The sequence below is a fragment of the Canis lupus genome, chromosome 5, assembly GCF_048164855.1.
Source record: "Canis lupus baileyi chromosome 5, mCanLup2.hap1, whole genome shotgun sequence".
Lineage (NCBI taxonomy): Eukaryota > Metazoa > Chordata > Mammalia > Carnivora > Canidae > Canis > Canis lupus.
The window spans coordinates 55,487,621-55,505,440 of record NC_132842.1 but is presented as its reverse complement, the minus strand read 5'-3'; the positions used below and the strand labels follow the sequence as shown (position 1 = coordinate 55,505,440).

The window sequence follows — 17,820 nt, the reverse complement described above, 5'->3', positions numbered from 1 at the left end:
GGCTTCCTCTACAGAACGAGCTTTCCAAGGAAAGGGGAGGGGCGTGGAGCCGCCCACTGCACTGTTCCCTTTAGCGAGTGAAGAAGCAGTCAGGTCCTCTAGTCAGGTCTTCTCGGGGACCTCCTCCGATATCCTTCTGAAAATGTGGCCTGCCCCTGAACTGTGAACACTTATCTGGGCACATCTCAAAAAACCTAAACTGACTTCTGATACACAAATGCTGCCTAAATGGAACATCACACACAATGTTTGAAATATTTTATTAGGAAAGCACCTGATAGTTGCATCAGATCATATAATCACACAATTTTAATGTGGTCTGATGACATCCATTAAAGTATGGATTTCTCATTCATTCACCATATCATGTAAGCACCTACAAGTGCTAGGGACTGGAGGGGCAGGCGAAGCAGGAGATCCTTGCTCTCAGAGAGCTTACATCCTAACAGGAGGGCAATATTAAAGAAATGTTTGTGTTTCTCATAAATACGAAAGACAGAGAGAGTGGCTGGTGTTTTACAAGAGCACATACTGTCTGACCCAGCCCGGGGAAGTCATGGACAAAATGGTAAATGTTTAAGGGGAAGCAGAATGGTGCAGGCAGACGGATCCTTGGGGGGGGGGGGGGGGGGGGGAGGGCTCTGTAGGTTCAGGGAATGAGAAGTCCAGAGCAGCTGGAGCACCAAGGGTGAGGAAGAGTCAAAGAGATGAGACAGACGAAGGGACATGATGGCCACAATCCTGGAGACCATGGAGGGTCTCTCATTTCCACCGGGAGCCAATGAGACATTGAAGCAAGGGGACAGCCTGACCAGACATGCACTTGGAATGAGACTAGCATGGCCAGCTACTCTCCCCACGACGGAGAGGCAGTGCAAGCTACGACTGGACACAGACCGCTTCTAAAGCCCACCACGGCAGAGAACAAAAGTGATGGGGAATTCAAGAGACAGGAGGCAAAATCAACAGACCCTGATGATTGAATCTGAGGCTCCTGTAAGACCATCATTGTGCAGAAAACCAGGAGGGGACATACAGGTCTGGAGCTCAGGGAGATGTGTTGAGGCAGGAATCAGGTGCATTCAGGCGGCAACCAAAGCCAGAAAGGGCTAGACCAACCCAGCGAGAATAAACCAAACCATGAGAAACACATATATTTAAGAATGAGCAAAGTGCCGGGGGTTGGGGGAGAGGGAACGGGGAGTTACCAAAAACAGACGTTCAGCTCGGAATGTTGAAAAGTTGTGGAGATGGATGCGGACGATGGTAGCATAACCGTGTGAATGTTTTCAGGCCACAGAACACCTAAGAGGGTGAAAACGCTGTATTTTATGATACATACATTTTATCACAATTAAAAAAAAAGGATGAGGAGATACTTCCCTGTTATTTTTGTACCTTTTAAAGAATTTGTTCATCTTTTACTAGTGAAAAATCAGGATAAACGGTAAAGGGAGTGTAAGAGAAATCGGTAGAGGAACAGGGCCTGGCAAAGGAGATGGAACAATAAAGGCCTAAGAGGTTGGTAGAAAACCTAGAGTTACGGTCCGGACGCTAAGGAGAGCGCTGCTAGGGGGAAGCATTCCACCGCTCTTAATGGCGCAGAGAGTTCAGTCCAATAAAACCATGAAAGAACCCACTGGTTTCAGCAACGTGGAGGTCAGCCTTGGGAGGCAGCTGTTGGCAGTAGAAACCGAGGAGGAGGAGGAGGATGAAGAGAGAAGGGAGCAAACAGGACCCCGAGCGCAGACAGCAACAAATCTGACTGTTACGGGAAGGAGTGGGATGATGGCTGAAAGGCAAAGTAACAGATGCTTTTAAAAACTGTGTTAAAATCGCATCGTGCACAATCAGCAAAACATTCATTTCAGTGGAAAAGCAACTTTCGGTGAATAATCTCCATCATATCTGCAATTTATAGGTTACAGAACTTTCCCCACTATGCGTGGGTGAGGAAGGGTAACTGTAAATCATTCTCTTCATTTTATGGGGGGCAAAGGTGAACCATAGAAAAATTTCTCTGGGAAAATTGACAAGGAATTGAAGTTCATCAAATAAATATCTTCACTGATTTTTTTTTAAGGTAGAAAAATACAATGTACTGTGTTAAGAAAGCAATTTTACTCTTATAGCCACATGTTGGAGAAGTCTAAAATTTTAAGGCTACTAAGTCTATTAATTTTTGGTACATGTCCAGCGGAAGACGCCGTATGTTCCAGTTACATCCTGAAGATGCCAAAGTCAGTCTTCTGGATCGGTGCGTTGAGGGCTGCACTAAGACTGAGACCTAGGACCAGTCTGGTGTCCACTGGATCAATAATCCCATCATCCCATAGCCTGATAAAAAGAACAAAACACAAGTCATTAGGAATTTATCACCAAATTACCATTTGCACAATTTATGCCCAGAGCTGCGGAGGTTATTCCTCAGGTACCATAGGGACCTACTTTGGTGTGCTACATTCTCACGACTGAGGCCACACTCAGACGAGGAGGAGAGAGAAAGGAAAATGACAGGACTTTCATCCCAGGCCCTCCCAGCACATCAGGGTGAGCTTCTGACTTTGGGAACTGCTTCAAGGAACCTCAAAATAATCCTTGATTTTAAAACATTTTTACAAAAAAAAAAAATTTTTTTTACTTATTCCAGGAAAATGCCTGCTGTGCCTCTTCTGTCCATACCCGGGTACAAGTTGCTGTGTTCCTGGTAGTAACACGGAGAGGCACATGAACCCAGGTAATAACTTTAAACCAAAGTCTCTATTGGGAAAGGTGTATCTTCCCCAAACTCCCAAACTTTTAAGAAACTATGAAAATTACTGAATAGACTCCACTACATTTTCTTAATAAATGACCTTCTGTATATGTTCTTTATTTTTTGCTACAAGAGGAAAACAAGTTGTCGCTTGAAGTTGCTTACAAAAGAAACTCTGAGGTAGGAATGTGTTTGCTTTTCACTGACAACCTCAATTTTATAAAGAAACACGAATGAGAAATACTGTTTTTTAAAGGTCATTAAGTAGGTGGCAGTTTGGCTTTCTTTAAACAAACTGTCTTCGGTATCTGGACAATAGCATCAATTATTAAACCATACTTACATCGACAGGCCATGAATCAAATCTTTGCTCATAAAACATTCATAATAGGGACCCTGAAGTATCAACAGCCCATAAGGAAAGGCCATGGTTGCCATGCATGACCAGGTCGATTGATGACACTCCCTTCTGAAGCCTACAGCAGAATAATACAGCAGGCACAGTGATGCCGGGGCTGCTTCGGGGTGGTCGTTAAAAAGACCACTCCAGGGATCCCTGGGTGGCGCAGCGGTTTGGCGCCTGCCTTTGGCCCAGGGCGCGATCCTGGAGACCCGGGATCGAATCCCACATCAGGCTCCCGGTGCATGGAGCCTGCTTCTCCCTCTGCCTATGTCTCTGTGCCCCTCTCTCTCTCTCTCTGTGACTATCATAAATAAATAAAAATTAAAAAAAAAAAAAAAAAAGACCACTCCAGGTAAGAGGGGTAAAAGGACCTGATCAAATGCCTGAAAAAGTTCTGATCATAAAAAGAAGTTAGCAGAAGAAACCAGGCATGTACATGAAGGATGGAGAGAAACCCAGGTCACAGTAGCTCATCACAGACGAGCTCTCTGAAAAGATGGTTCCAACCCTCTGGTCAGCAGAGCCCAAGCAGACCAGAATTTTATTGAGAAGCTAAGATTTATTCAACCCAACAAAGGTGTCATAAACTGGCTTGAAAATCCTTTCATTTTGAAAGAAAATTGTTGTCCCCGTGCCGCCAAGGGTTTCCACAGAAGGGTTCATCATCTTTGGGTTATAGAGGAAAACCTTAGTGTCTGATATTTGTCTCCAAAGATAAATCTACCCAGGCCATTTGCTCTTCTGCCTTGAATACAGTCCATTAAAATAATACTAACGCAAGTATGAAAATAATAAGGGATTCAGTCTTTCTCAAAAGATGACGTAGCCTGGGTTGAAAAAAAAGATGCACTATTTTTCAAAGTTTAATATTTCAACTGTCCTTGTGAATTTTACTCAAAATCTTCTGCAGAAACAAAAAACTATAGGCGAGCTTACAATTTATTATTTTCTCTTATACCTTTTTGGGGGTTTTTCTATATCTTCTTTGCTTTTACTGGCTACTACAGAAGTCTATTTAAGTGATGGTAAAAAGAATGTGTTTAATGTCCCAAAGACTATAAAATACTTTGATCTTAATTAAATGAATCAATGACCTACAACAACAAAATATACCCATAAATTTGCTGGCAAAATTCATATTAATAGGAAGAGAAATGGGCTTTCTGAAGATGTCAAATGGTGTTATTTTGAATCTGAAACTGATTATACTTTTTTTTTTTTTTTTTGATTATACTCTTGAGAATAAGTATGTTCAGCCCTTGTGCCCCCAGCGCGAGGAGCAGCGCCTGCCACAGACGTTGTGTTCAGATGACTCAAATAAATTTTAATTTCTTTTTTCTCTTTCCAGTTTGGTTTACCAGTAAATGACATAAATCACCGCATAACCCAATTTTAAAAGACACAAATAGTTATATGCTTTATTCCACCTGCCCAGGGGATAAAAGGAAGATAGGAAGCTGAGATTATGCCTCAGAATGAAGAACATGAACGTTGCTGAAAACAAAGTCTGAGTGCACACACGCCAGCGAGTCTCCAGCCCGGGCCGGCCACGATCACTGATTACCTCGGTGAGCCGTGCAAGAAACAAACAGAACCAAGAGCCACAACAGCATGTGAAGGGATTACTTGGTGTTGACACACAGACCCTGGCCGTGAGTAATCACCTTCTGAATACACACACACCCTTTACACACACACCCTTGTCAGCAAGCGCCAACAAGTGTCCAACCATTCTCACATTCAAAATGGGGTAAACACGAAGTAATCAAAGGGGGTGGTATGATGGGAATCCACGTGTTTAAGCAAAAATTATAGAAGAATGAATTAAAGGTTTCAGCCTCTGTGGGTCCAGGGACCTCACCTACAAGTGGGATGAGGAAGATGGGTGGGGAGACTGCAGAATCAGACCAATGATGGTGGATCCCCAGCCCAGCCCAGGAGAAGGGGTGGTATCTCAGCAGACAGTCCCATGATAGTGGTCACAGTACAAAATTAAATGTGTCCCAACGTTCCTGTCTGGTTCCCATGAAGGCTGGACCAGCCCAACTGCCCAGATCTGTGTAAGGCTGCTGCCCTGAACCCCAGCCCTGGGCCCCACCTTGCACTGGAATAGTAAGGGTTTCCTTCTTCTTCAAACTTCTTAATGATGGGCTCTTTTAAAGCTGCTTCATCAGCACTGGACAACTGAAGAAAAAAAAAAAAAAAGGACCATAAGCCATAAGTAAATCCACTGTAATAAAACAACAGACCCACTCAGGAGAACCTCAAGAAAAAAGCGCCAAGCATTTCATGAGTAATCATGTCACAACCAACATCTGCACAGTGACAGATGTGGAGTATAAGAGATGCCCGAACACTCAGGCCCTTACCTGAGACTTGAGAGTCTGGGGCGACATCCCCCTTACCAGACACAACAGCCTGAGGCGTTTTAGGGTAAGACTCAAAACCACGGGTATTGTGTTCTAGCAGGCTCCAGCAATGGATGTGAATTATACAGCATAGTGAAAGGGGGACCTTACATGTAGCACTTCCTTTTGAAGGTGGCCAAGTAGGGAATTTTCATTCAAAATAGCCAAATTCAAAGAATTTTAAGGCCTAAAGGGTAAAACATCAACCACAACTTGAATAAACCCAAATAGATGAGAGGTATTTCTCCCTAACTAAAAATTTAGTGGCTTGCTCACCAGTATTGCCAGAAACAAGTGATAATTAATTCAGATGTAAAAATCTTTATGCAAACTAATTTTGAAACCCTGAAATATATTCTATTTCTCTCTCTTTTTTTTTTTTTAGATTTTATTTATCTATTCATGAGAGATACACAAAGAGAGAGAGGCAGAGACACAGGCAGAGGGATGCAGGACTCGATCGCGGGTCTCCAGGATCACACCCTGGGCCGAAGGCAGATGCTCAACTGCTGAGCCACCCAGGCATCCCCCTAAAAAGTATTTTCAACATAAAAAAGTATTTCACACCAAAAACAAATGAGTTATTTCAATAAATCCAACCTTCTTTCATGTACCTTCATAGTTTAATATCATTAATATGTCAAGAATTTGGAGAGAGAACCACTAAAGTCCTGTACTTTCCTTTCATACATAAAAATAGAACGATTTATATATTGGTCTGTCAAAGCAATCAAAGAACTTGTTAGTGAGAGACTAGTGCACTGGGCTATATGGTTTAAAATAACAGGTAGAGAGGCGCCTGGGTGGCTCAGTCCCTTAAGTGCCCAACTCTTGATTTGGGCTCAGGTCAGGATCTCAGGGTCATGAGATGGAGCCCACATCAGGCTCTGCGCTCAGCACAGGTCTGCTTGAGACTCTTTGTCCCTCTGCCCTCCCACCACTCACGCTAACATGCTCTCTCTCTAAATGAAATCCTTAGAGATACATGTATCCGGGAGCATTTCGTACCCCCCACGAGCCCTAACACACGCACACACGGAAACCTTTCGTTTTGCTTGGATACTAGTCGGTACTGAAGTGAGTATGAAACCTCGGGTGAAGCCTGCAGAGTTCCTGCCGCTTGGAGAAGACAACTGAGGAAGTGGGGCACGGGTGGGATGCGTTGAGAGAGGCAGAGCCCTGCCCTGTCCTTCTTTTATCCCCACTCTGCAAACTGGACAGTTGACTGGAGGATCCCTCAAGGGAGGAATGACAGCCTTAGAAGGAAAAGCCCTGTCCACGCTATGCCCTGTTACGGTAAAACAGCACACCTAAACCATTCCAGAAACACGCACCAACCACCGGAACGTGCGATACTTGCAGAAGATAGTTTTTAAGTTATAACTCATAAAAATTAATGAAGAGGCACCTGGGTGATTCCGTAGGTTAAGCCTCCAACTCTTGATTTCAGCTCAGGCCACAATCTCAGGACCATGGGACTGAGCCCCGCACTGGGATTCTCTTCGGCTCTGCCCGGCCACCACTCCTCCCCATCCCCCACTGCACTCACGCACACACGCGCTCTCTCAGAAACAAAACTAATGAACTCGGAACTGCAGAAGGATCTCTGAGACACAAACAAAAGAATCCCCTTTGAAAACTTGCAGTGAAGAATTTGCCTTAATAAATTTTCTTGTTGTTCACTCAACCCCTAGACTGTAATGTGTCAGCCCCCAGGATGTCAGCTCCTCACGGGGGCAGGAACCACATTTTCTCTGAGTCATGTCAATTTTCTAGGGTGATTGGGAGCACGCCGGGCCCTGTGGAGTGCTCAGTACCTTTTGTTTGATGTTGCTGACGAGACCTAAAAAATAATCCCTTAAAGAGCCTACCATTAACACACAGTGAAACTAAAAGCCGCTTGCTGACCTGCCTGTCATCAAGCTGCCAGTGACCTCTCCGCGATCCTTCATTCATCATATGCACAGGATAACATCACTCATTTCTCACTTGGAGGACTGAGCCCTCCCACACAAACACACTGTGAGGGAGACACTGAAACAACAAAGTCCCACTCCTCTCAGTCATAAAATCAAAGGTGTAAGTCACATTTATTTAAGTCTCACTAACTGCAAACGACTCAGAGTCAAACGTCTCTATGCCTCGGGTGCTCACAGGCAGGGTTTCTCAAGTGTTTTCTTGGAAATTCTGAAAAAATTACATGAAGGGACCTCAAAGACGGTGGCTCTGCGAAGAGAGACAGAGCATATGTAAGTCACACTGCTCAAGGTCAGCATCTTCTAAAGGAAGCCAGGCCCCGGCGTGAGACCCTCACCCCTGAACACGGGGGGTTCCGGGCATGTGCCCCCGGCCGCGAGAGCGCTCGGTGCTAAGGGCCAAACCCAGACAAGAAGGAGAAATGGCATTTACCTGTTTCCCTTTGAGTGCTCTTTGGTTCTCTGCTACTGTGGCCAACACACTGGCCGCCTGCTCTCCTCCCATCACTGAGATGCGAGCGTTTGGCCACAGGTAGAGGAATCTTGGGCTGTGGGGGGACAGAAGAAAAAACTATCAGATTAATTCATGGAGGTTCGCACAGGCTTGTGTTTACTTCTAAATGAGTGGTTCTTTTATCTAGCTGGACATTACAAGGGGATCAAAAAACAAAAAAACACACCCAAGCCTGGAACCCACCCCAGGCTCATCTCCAGAGGTGCGGCCTCAATGTAGTGGGATTTCTACATTCTCTAGGTGATTGCGCTGTCTGCTTTGATAAATTTCATTTTCTCATTTTATCTCAATTTACTGAGCATAAAGACATTCAAATTATCCCCTTGTTATCTGCAGTCATGTCCTGTTTTCCATTTCTGATAAAAAGAATAAATAAATAAAGCCTTTCTGTTTTATTTTTTTAGTTTTACTGAGAGATTGCCAAATTTGTTCATCTTTATAAACACGACAACTCTGGGCCTGATTGTTCTATCTTAATAACATCTTGTTTTCTATTTTTCTTGCATTTAACATGCTGTTCTTTGAACTTCCTGAGCTGGCTGCCTGGCTCATTGATTTCCAGCCTTCCTTCTTTTCCAATATATATACTTATGTCTACTACACACCCGCCACAAAGCAAGACTTCAGCTGCATCACACGAGTTATGATATGTAGTATTGTCATTAGCAGCCATTTCAAAATATTTCCTGATTCCTGTTGTGGATTTCTTCCAAGTAGCACATTTAGCCTGAAAATTTCATCTCACCCCTCCAGATGATACCAATTATTGTATAACCGATCAAGATCTGGGAATGTCATTCTGTGTTTCAAATAAACTGGTAACAAACTGACCATTTATACTTATGCTTGAGGTGTGATTCATTCTTTCAGAGAAGACCATGACAACCACCAACCTATATGCTCTGCCACACATCCCGTAGTTTCCAGCCCCATAAGACCCTCCAATGATGACAGTTATCTTGGGCACGTTGGCACAGGCCACAGCGGCCACCATCTTGGCACCATCCTTGGCAATTCCTTCAGCTTCATAGTCTCTACCAACCATAAATCCTAAGAGAGACAAAAGGAAAAGAGACTTATCCTCAACAAATTGTCTCAGCACAGGGGCTTGGTGATCAAAGAATGTGACACGGCAAGCCGAAGACCAAGGCCCGCGGCAAGCCCTGCTCTGAGGCCTGGTGCTCACGGGCCTGCTTCAGTACAGACACTGCTCCTTCTGGAGTGCTGCCTTAAAACTTCAATGTTTCAGAGACACTAAGAGCCTCTGCCAGGGGCTCCACCACCAGGTACAAGAATTTTTCACAATGACAAGGTTCCTCTACTTCCTCAAGCTCCCGACTCCGCTGAAGCTGCTCTTTGGCCGCATTGGGCCTTCTGGGTCTTGGGCACGTTCCTCCTCCCCTCGCAATACCCCCGTCAGACTCACTCGTTATGGGACACCTGTACAAGCTGCGGAAACCACCATACTGACGGGACAGCCCTCGCCCTCGCCGGGCCCGACGTGCTTCCCTGCGGCCCCTCTGAGCAGGGCTCTCACTAGAGCTCACAGCTTCTCTTTCCGCCTTGTCTTGACTCCCTGAAACATTCCACTGAGGAGGGCACTTGATGGGATGAGCACTGGATGTTATACTACATGTCGGCAAATTGAATTTAAAAAAAAAAAAAAAAACAACAGAAAGCCACCTTAAACACCAGCTATCTTCAAGCTCTCATCCCTCACCCGGCAGCCCACAGCCTCTCTGTTCCCTGCGGAGGATTTTGCCTCCAAGAAGACGGTGCCACCTCCCTTGTCTTTCTCCAACCCTTCCCAGTGTTAAAAACACCACAATTGAGCTCCCTTCCTCTACTCCCATCTCTGGAAGGAAGCAGAGTTACTCAAACACTGTCGCTGAGCCCTCTTCTCTCCTCTCGGGGTGTTCTTATCTCTTCCCACAGCTTTAAGTAACATCTACACATTCTGAGGTCGCCTACATTTTCACCTTGCAGCTGACACACATTTTCTGCGCTCAAGATTTATTCAACTGCCCTCTGCATACATAGTTCCGTGAACGTCACACAAGTCTCTCAAATGCAAGGTTGCAGAATCAAACTCAACCTCTGTTCTCTGCCCCCATCGAACTGAAAAACCGAAAAACCACAATGTAGGTGTATCTTCCAAGAAGATAATTAATTTACTGTTGGTTAATAAACCATGAACCATTATTAGAAACGAGGCTCCTGGACTAGTGAAGCCTCAGAATCCTTTTTATCTGCCCTTTAATAAGGTTTGGCACCTAAGGCCCCCTCAGGCTGCTGTCTGGATATGACGCCTCTCAAAACTCATCTAACCAAGTAGCATAAACTTAAGAGCAGCACCAGACGGTTTAAAGCCCTGCTAATTGCTATGAGCCACTCTTTTTTGTTGTTGTTTTTTTTTTTTTTTGGTGAAGGCTTCCCTGATTCTAACAAGTAATTAAGAGCCCTCCTTCCTTTGAGCCTGAGATAACTATGAATCACTTAGAAGATGGGGGGGGGGTCAGCTAACCAATTATCTAACTGCAACATACAATACAAATAGTAGAACAAGAGAATTCTGGGGAAAAAGAAATCTACAACCATAAGAAACCTTCAAGATCGTTTCATGCACCCCATTAAGATCATGTGTGAAACATGAAATCCAGAGAGGTGATACTGATCATACCATTCTCTGGAGGCCAAACTCAAATCCCCAGACTGTTGTTCAGGATGGGCGTAGACCTTTTATAATATGTCACCTCGGGCAGAATTAACTACACAAAACAATGAGGGAAAGGGGGAGCCACAGCATGTGCTTGAAATCCTTTTGGGAAAAAAAATGCTAGGAAAGAGCTGGGTCAGAAAACACTTTCTGGCAGTGAGATCAGAGAACGTTCCTGGCGGAGAACAGAGCCCTGCTGCTGCTGCTGCTACTGCTGCTGCTGGAGGGACAGGTATGCGTGTGGAGGGGTGAAGGGAGGCCACCAGACTGTATGACGCGGAACTCGGAAACTGCTTTATCCAAATACGGATAAACTTCTCATATATTTGATTCATGAAGTGTTAACCCTTAAAGAGACTCTATGAAAAGTATCCAATAGACCTTTTTGTTATGACAGAACCATCCTGGGTCTACACGGTCCAATACCGGAGTCATACCGCATGCACAGTGCAGCTCTGGGATAACGCAACAAAACTGATTAAGCTATTGTCTTACCAGTGATGTTTTGAAGGAACAGCAGAGGAATATTCCTTTGGCAGCATACCTGGATGAAGTGAGCCCCCTGTAAGCACATGAGATCATCTTTTTAAAGGAGTTAACAAACCTGCATCCAAGCATGCACCCTGCAAACACCATACTTGGGTCAACAATAACAGAGTCCCCTGTGCTTGGCTAGTAGCAATACGACCACGCAGACCCACCGTCAGTGGCACATGTGACCCTGGTGTACTGCGCTTGTTTTGCAGTCACCTGTATGATCACTGGCACACAGCTGTAGGAACAAGGTCAATCGCTAGTGTTCTGAACAGGTTGCAACTAAAACCCAAAGACCTAAGAGAAGAACTGCTCATCTGTGGGAGCTACAAGGCAATTCTTTAGTTTTCCACTTCAAATCTCCACAGTATTCTCAGAGCCTAAGGATGTGTGCGTGTCATCCGCAGCGCTTGTAATTCAAGGATCTCATAAGAACTTTCCTAAGACATTTGATTTTTTAAATAGTGCTTTAGATAAGACAGGTTAATATAAATGTCTGTAAGAACTATTTCAAACACTAACACACACACGTCCACATGCACGTTCACACAGTGTTCAGCCTACTAAGGCATTTGGTTAAAAGTTTTAAAGCTTTTAGGCCATAAACTTTCATTCATTACTTGACCTTCAAAAGTTAATTATGTTTCAATTAAAACAGAAAATCTTGCAACACGTTTAACATTAACAGTACTTGCCTTTTTTGCCGATTCAGAAAAGAGAACTCCATTATTTCCGATGATACCTATGGGGTATCCAAATATTCTAGCAAATCCTCAAAAGAAAATTGAAAAAATATTTATTTTTTCTGAGAGCTTTTAATACACAGCTGACAGACATGGTTATGCTTCCGTAATTTCAAATCAAAGTTTAAAATGTAGAGATCATATCTAGGGTACAGAACAGCTCCTGTCACAGTTTCTTATTTCTAAGGCCCTGGAGTCTAGGTTTTTTGCTTCCTTGGATGTGTCACAGGTAAGGCTGTCACTTGTCTGACTGGCTGGTTTGGTTAGATGATGGGATTAGGGTGTCGCCCATTCATGGAACGTATGTCCACTCAGTCCCAGACGGAGGCTATTCTGGAATGCAATGGATCCCAGACGGAGGGCCCTTCAAGGCCCACATTCAGAGCTCTCCACCAGTTTCAGGTAAGTGGCTTGCTTGAAAATGCCTGAGGCGATGACACACACTTGTGGTAAAGGGGATAAAGCCAGCAAAGGCAGACTTGCTTTTAAAAACAGGAACACAGGGCAGCCCCAGTGGTGCAGCGGTTTGGCGCCGCCTGCAGCCTAGGGTGTGATCCTGGAGACCGGGGATCGAGTCCCACATCAGGTTCCCTGCATGGAGAGCCTGCTTCTCCCTCTGCCTGTGTCTCTGCCTCTCTCTCTCTGTGTCTACGAATAAATAAATAAAATCTTTAAAAAAAAAAAAAAAAGGGCAGGAACACAGTCAAGCCCAGAGGGTCATGAGTTTCAAGTAAAAAAATGGCTAAGCTTAGAAGAATGAATGTCACTCCCAGTCCCATCGCTGCTGCAAACACCCGCTGCCCATTCGCACAGACACACGGAGTAAGGGAGAAGGAAAGGAAGGGAACTGGGGACGCCTGGGGGCTCAGTGGTTGAGTGTCTGCCTTTAGCTTAGGGTGCGATCCTGGGATCTGGGTTCGAGTCCCACATCGGGCTCCCTGCAAGGAGTCTCCTTTTCCCTCTCTCTGTCTCTCATGAATAAATAAACAAAAATCTAAAAAAAAAGGGGGGGGGGAAGGGAACCAGTAGTCAGTATGTGAGGGAGACACTCGAGGCGATTTCAGGAGGTTTTGTGAACCTGAACACTGTGGCTAGAGAGATCCTGAATTTCAACAAGCCTCTTTAGGACTCTAGGTAGGTGTCAAATACTTGGAAGCCAAGGTCCAAGAAGGCACGCAACCAAAGGGCCCAGAACCGGGCTCTGTCTTCAAGCTCAGGAGGTCCAGGCCGCCACTGACACATGTGTGATACGTGACACAAAGCAGGTGCTCAAAAAATTGTTGAAGAAAAATTAATGGACAAGAGAGAATGTCAATCTACTGATGCACCAGAAACACTGAGTCATTAAAAATGTGTTTTCTTTCTTTATTCTGGCCTTGTCTTGGTTTTCTTGGTCTTTCTGTCCTAAAATCCCAGCCAAAAGCCAACGCTGTCCATCTTAAACAGCAATGCCACTCACGGAGGCAACACAGAGGGGTGACGATCCCCCAAGGTCTAGCCATCCACTCTGACTTCCCTCATCCCACAAAAACAGTGAGGAGGGATTACTGGGTGGCGCAGCGGTTTAGCGCCTGCCTTTGGCCCAGGGCGCGATCCTGGAGATCCGGGATCGAATCCCACGTCAGGCTCCCGGTGCATGGAGCCTGCTTCTCCCTCTGCCTGTGTCTCTGCCTCTCTCTCTCTCACTGTGGGCCTATCATAAATTAAAAAAAAAAAAAAATCCATTAAAAAAAAAAAAAGTGAGGAATCTTGCACCTGTCCTGGCAGTGTGGTAACTGCCCCTAAAGTGTTACTGCCCTGTGAGCTGTCTAGACTTTTAACCTCAGCCTGGACTAGGATCTCCAGGCACAGGGCCTGCTAAGGAGGAAACATGCCCCACTATATCAGGGACACGGAGGAAGTACCTTCACCAAACTCCTTCGGGCCAAAATGGAAAGCAGAATGTCCAAGAAACTACTAGGGCCTATGTGAGGTAAGTGCAGAGGCAGGAGGAAACTTTACAGCTGCCAGACATACCTGATCCTCAGAAAATCCATTCTTCTCCCTCCCTGCCAATACTTGCTCCTCTCACCACCCCCTGCGCCCCTCTTCTCCACCTCACGCCTCTTCCCTTTCTCTGATCTTATCTGAACTCCAGCACAGTCAAGGAGGGGCACAGGCGCTACGTATATCCTTAAGTACTCTAGGGGACAAAGGTACCACAAGTCTGTCAGCAAGTCTGGGGCAAATTCATAAAAACAGACAGCAGAGACAGCCCCACCCATCTTTGGGAAAGAAGCAGAAACAGCTCTGACTTGTTTCCCACTGCTGCAGGATGAGGGTTACATCCTGAACTGTTTGGTCACAAATCCTGACTATGTATCAAACAAAAAGCTTTTAATCACTTAAACACCTCAAATACAAAAACATAAATTCCACTCCCAGTGTGAAGCCTTTTGTTGTTCATAAATCAGACCAGGAGAAAGTGCTGTGATTTATCCTTAAGCCTCAATGTATATTTGCAATTTGGATTTTTTGTAGGTTTTTTTTCCTCTGATATGTTGTCTCCAGGTTACTTACTACATTTTCTAGCTTTCATAAGACCTAATAAGATTCACAAAATTCATTTTGCCATTTGGCCAAGATAGATTATTATGGGCCTAGCATCAGTTTCAAATACCTTTCTTCAAAAGCCTACAAACTCAACACTTTAGATGAATGAACTTTTTATAAACTTTTAAAAACGTTTTGTTTTTTTCAGATTTGGTTTTCTGTCCTATAGTCTCAATCTAGTGTTTACACGATTCACTGTTAGACCTACATAGAGGTTATGGGAAGGTGTAGCTCACTTTACATCCTTCTAGGAAGCTTACATCACATAAAATCTGCTAGAATTAAAGACTAAAGAACCAAGGAAACAGTGCTGAAATTTTCAAAAATACTACAAATTATCCAGAGAAACAAAAAGAACTACAATTATTTCTGCTAATTTTACTGTGATAAGAATCTTGTTTTTTCTTTTTAAGAGGAGAGAGAAGTGGGGCGAGGGGCAGATAGAGAGGGAGGAAAAGAATCTTATGCAAGCTCTATGCCCAGTAGAGCCTGACGTGGGGCTGCATCTCACAACCGTGAGATCATGACCTCAGCCAAAATCAAGAGTTGGATGCTAAAAAAAAAAAAAAAAAGAGTTGGATGCTTAACCGACTAAGCCACCCAGGGCCCCCCAATAAGCTTTCTATACAGTGAATGCCAAGCCCCAGACAAGGTCCAATCCCACAGCATCTAGCTGTCATCATCATAAACCCTCTCGATCTATGAAACCATTGAGCTACACATAACCTTCACAAAACAACTCCTTCTGAATAAGGACCCACACACTTGTGCTGCTCTAAATAACAAAGCTCACGCCAAGTACATCAATACCTTGAGACAAGAGATCACCTATTCTCAAAGCCATAGAAAATGTTCAGGGTACTTCGCTGGCTCAGTCGGTGGAGCATATGACTCTTAATCGCAGGGTTGTGAGGTCAAGCCCAACATTGGGGATAGAGATTATTTACAAATAAAATCTTTTAAAAAAATGTTATTTTCAACTCTTTTCCTTTATACCTGTAACTAAAGTGTCTCCATATAAGGCTTTGAACTCGCTGAATCTGCTTCCATCCACGATTCTAGCAATGACCTGAGAAGAAAAATAACAATGTCCCTGAAAGGTCATATTACAAAAAGATTTTTACATTAAGACATTCATAAGGAAAACAAGTTCCCTGTTAAGTTGTCACTCTCACAGAATTTTACCCTACACAGCAAGTCTTCTCTCTAGAATTTCACTTTATACATGAGGTTAATCCTCTCAAGTCACTCCGGGCCCTGGTTTTACACTGCCCTGTAAGAGCCACAGAACCATGTAACATACCAGAAAATCAGAGAGACTATAAGGGCTGGAAGGTGGACTCACAGCTTCAGGAACTACTAAAAAATATTAGCTAAGGGTCAGGGATTCAATCATAAAGCAAGGTATAGGCTTAGAGTGAGGAGACTTAGCCTCCAAATGAAGGGATCACACAGGATTTGTGGTCCTAGAGAGAGTCTCAGTTCTCACTTCTGCAAAGGTGGGACAAAGTTATAAGGATGTGATGAACCTAAAAAGATAATGAAGACCCAGCTCTGACACCCAGGTCTACTGCTGAGAAACTAGAGTCATAGGCTGATTCCCTAAAGTCCTCTAAGCCTCAGTTTTTTCATCTAGTTAAAAAAAAAAAAAAAAAGGTAAGGGGAACCCTCTTACAATGTTGGTAGGATTGCAAACTGATGCAGCCACTCTAAAAAACAATATGGAGGTTCCTCAAAAAGTTAGAAATGAACTATCCTATGACCCAGCAATTGCATTACTAGGTATTTACCCAAAGGATACAAAAATACTGATTCAAAGGAATACGTGCACTCTGGTGTTTATAGCAACATTATCTACAATAGCCAAACTATGGAGAGAGCCCAAATGGCCACTGACTGATGAATGGATAAAGAAGATGTGGTATGCACATAAAAACAAAGTTAAAAAAAAAAAAAAAGGGATCCCTGGGTGGCGCAGCGGTTTGGCGCCTGCCTTTGGCCCAGGGCGTGATCCTGGAGACCTGGGATCGAATCCCATGTCGGGCTCCCGGTGCATGGAGCCTGCTTCTCCCTCTGCCTGTGTCTCTGCCTCTCTCTCTCTATCTGTGTGTGACTATCATAAATAAATAAAAATTAAAAAAAAAAAAAAAGGATCATACTTTAAAAAGTGCTAACTAAAGCACACCACCTGGCCCTCACTGAAAAGTAGCTATTATTATTAAGGCTTCAATGAGGGTTCCTTGATTCTGTATCTGATATACTTGAAGGATCATCCCACATATATACATATTTAATCTAAAAGGAGTAATTACTAACCAGTTTATCCTTGGGACTCATCATATACATCAGGACTATTTCAAAGAGTTCCAAACATATTCCAGATTTGTTCAGAAACTATTTTTGATGATACACACCATTTTTCTATTTAGTTCAAACTTCCTTTTTCCTGTTAACCCCATCAAAGCTTTGTTTCTAACATTCAAAGGCTGAATGATGAATGAATTCTTCCCAACATCATTCTTTCCAAAAAGCAAGAGCTTACCTGGAATTATTTTTTATTTTCTAAAAGATTCGATAATGTAACAGGAATGTAAGTTATCTGTTCTAAACACTATGTATCTCCAAAATGGTACCTTCTAAAACACAATCAACAAATAACAACTACCATTCTTTCACACAAAAATAAATAATAAAGCCACTCAAAGAGCACAGCAAACTAGGGCCACTTAGTATGAAACTATCTTCTATTTGCTATAGGATGACCACCACCCAGCCACATATGATACATTAACTCGTCTTCACAAAGACTCAAACTTCAGGGAACAGACATAGCATTTGGTACTATACCTATTTCTAGAAGTGGAAAGCAATGCTCAGAGAGGTCCCATCCAGAACCACTGACTAGGGAAACAAGGACTACAAGTCAGCTTTCTGAATGAACATCACAGTTCTAGCTCCATAGTAAGACCTCCATACAAGGCTTATTTGCAATTATAGAAAAACATAGGGGATCCCTGGATGGCTCAGCAGTTTAGCGCCTGCCTTTGGCCCGGGGAGCGATCCTGGAGTCCCGGGATCGAGTCCCACGTCAGGCTCCCTGCATGGAGCCTGCTTCTCCCTCCCCCTGTGTCTCTGCCTCTCTCTCTCTCTCTCTCTCTCTCTCTATGTCTATCATAAAT

General features: G+C 43.9%; 1 protein-coding gene across 1 annotated transcript in view; it reads right to left on the bottom strand.

Moving 5' to 3' along the window:
• Positions 1–243: 243 nt before the first annotated feature.
• MCCC2 (methylcrotonyl-CoA carboxylase subunit 2) overlaps positions 244–17,820 on the bottom strand; it is a 73,465-nt gene continuing 55,888 nt past the window's right edge. The window contains exons 11-17 of the mRNA XM_072826749.1: positions 15,638–15,710; positions 12,002–12,078; positions 11,268–11,334; positions 8,950–9,106; positions 7,976–8,090; positions 5,257–5,342; positions 244–2,337 (exon numbers count right to left, since the gene is read on the bottom strand). Coding sequence (XP_072682850.1) covers positions 2,220–2,337; positions 5,257–5,342; positions 7,976–8,090; positions 8,950–9,106; positions 11,268–11,334; positions 12,002–12,078; positions 15,638–15,710 — 693 coding nt within the window. The 3' untranslated portion in view covers positions 244–2,219. The remainder of the gene's footprint in view (positions 2,338–5,256; positions 5,343–7,975; positions 8,091–8,949; positions 9,107–11,267; positions 11,335–12,001; positions 12,079–15,637; positions 15,711–17,820) is intronic.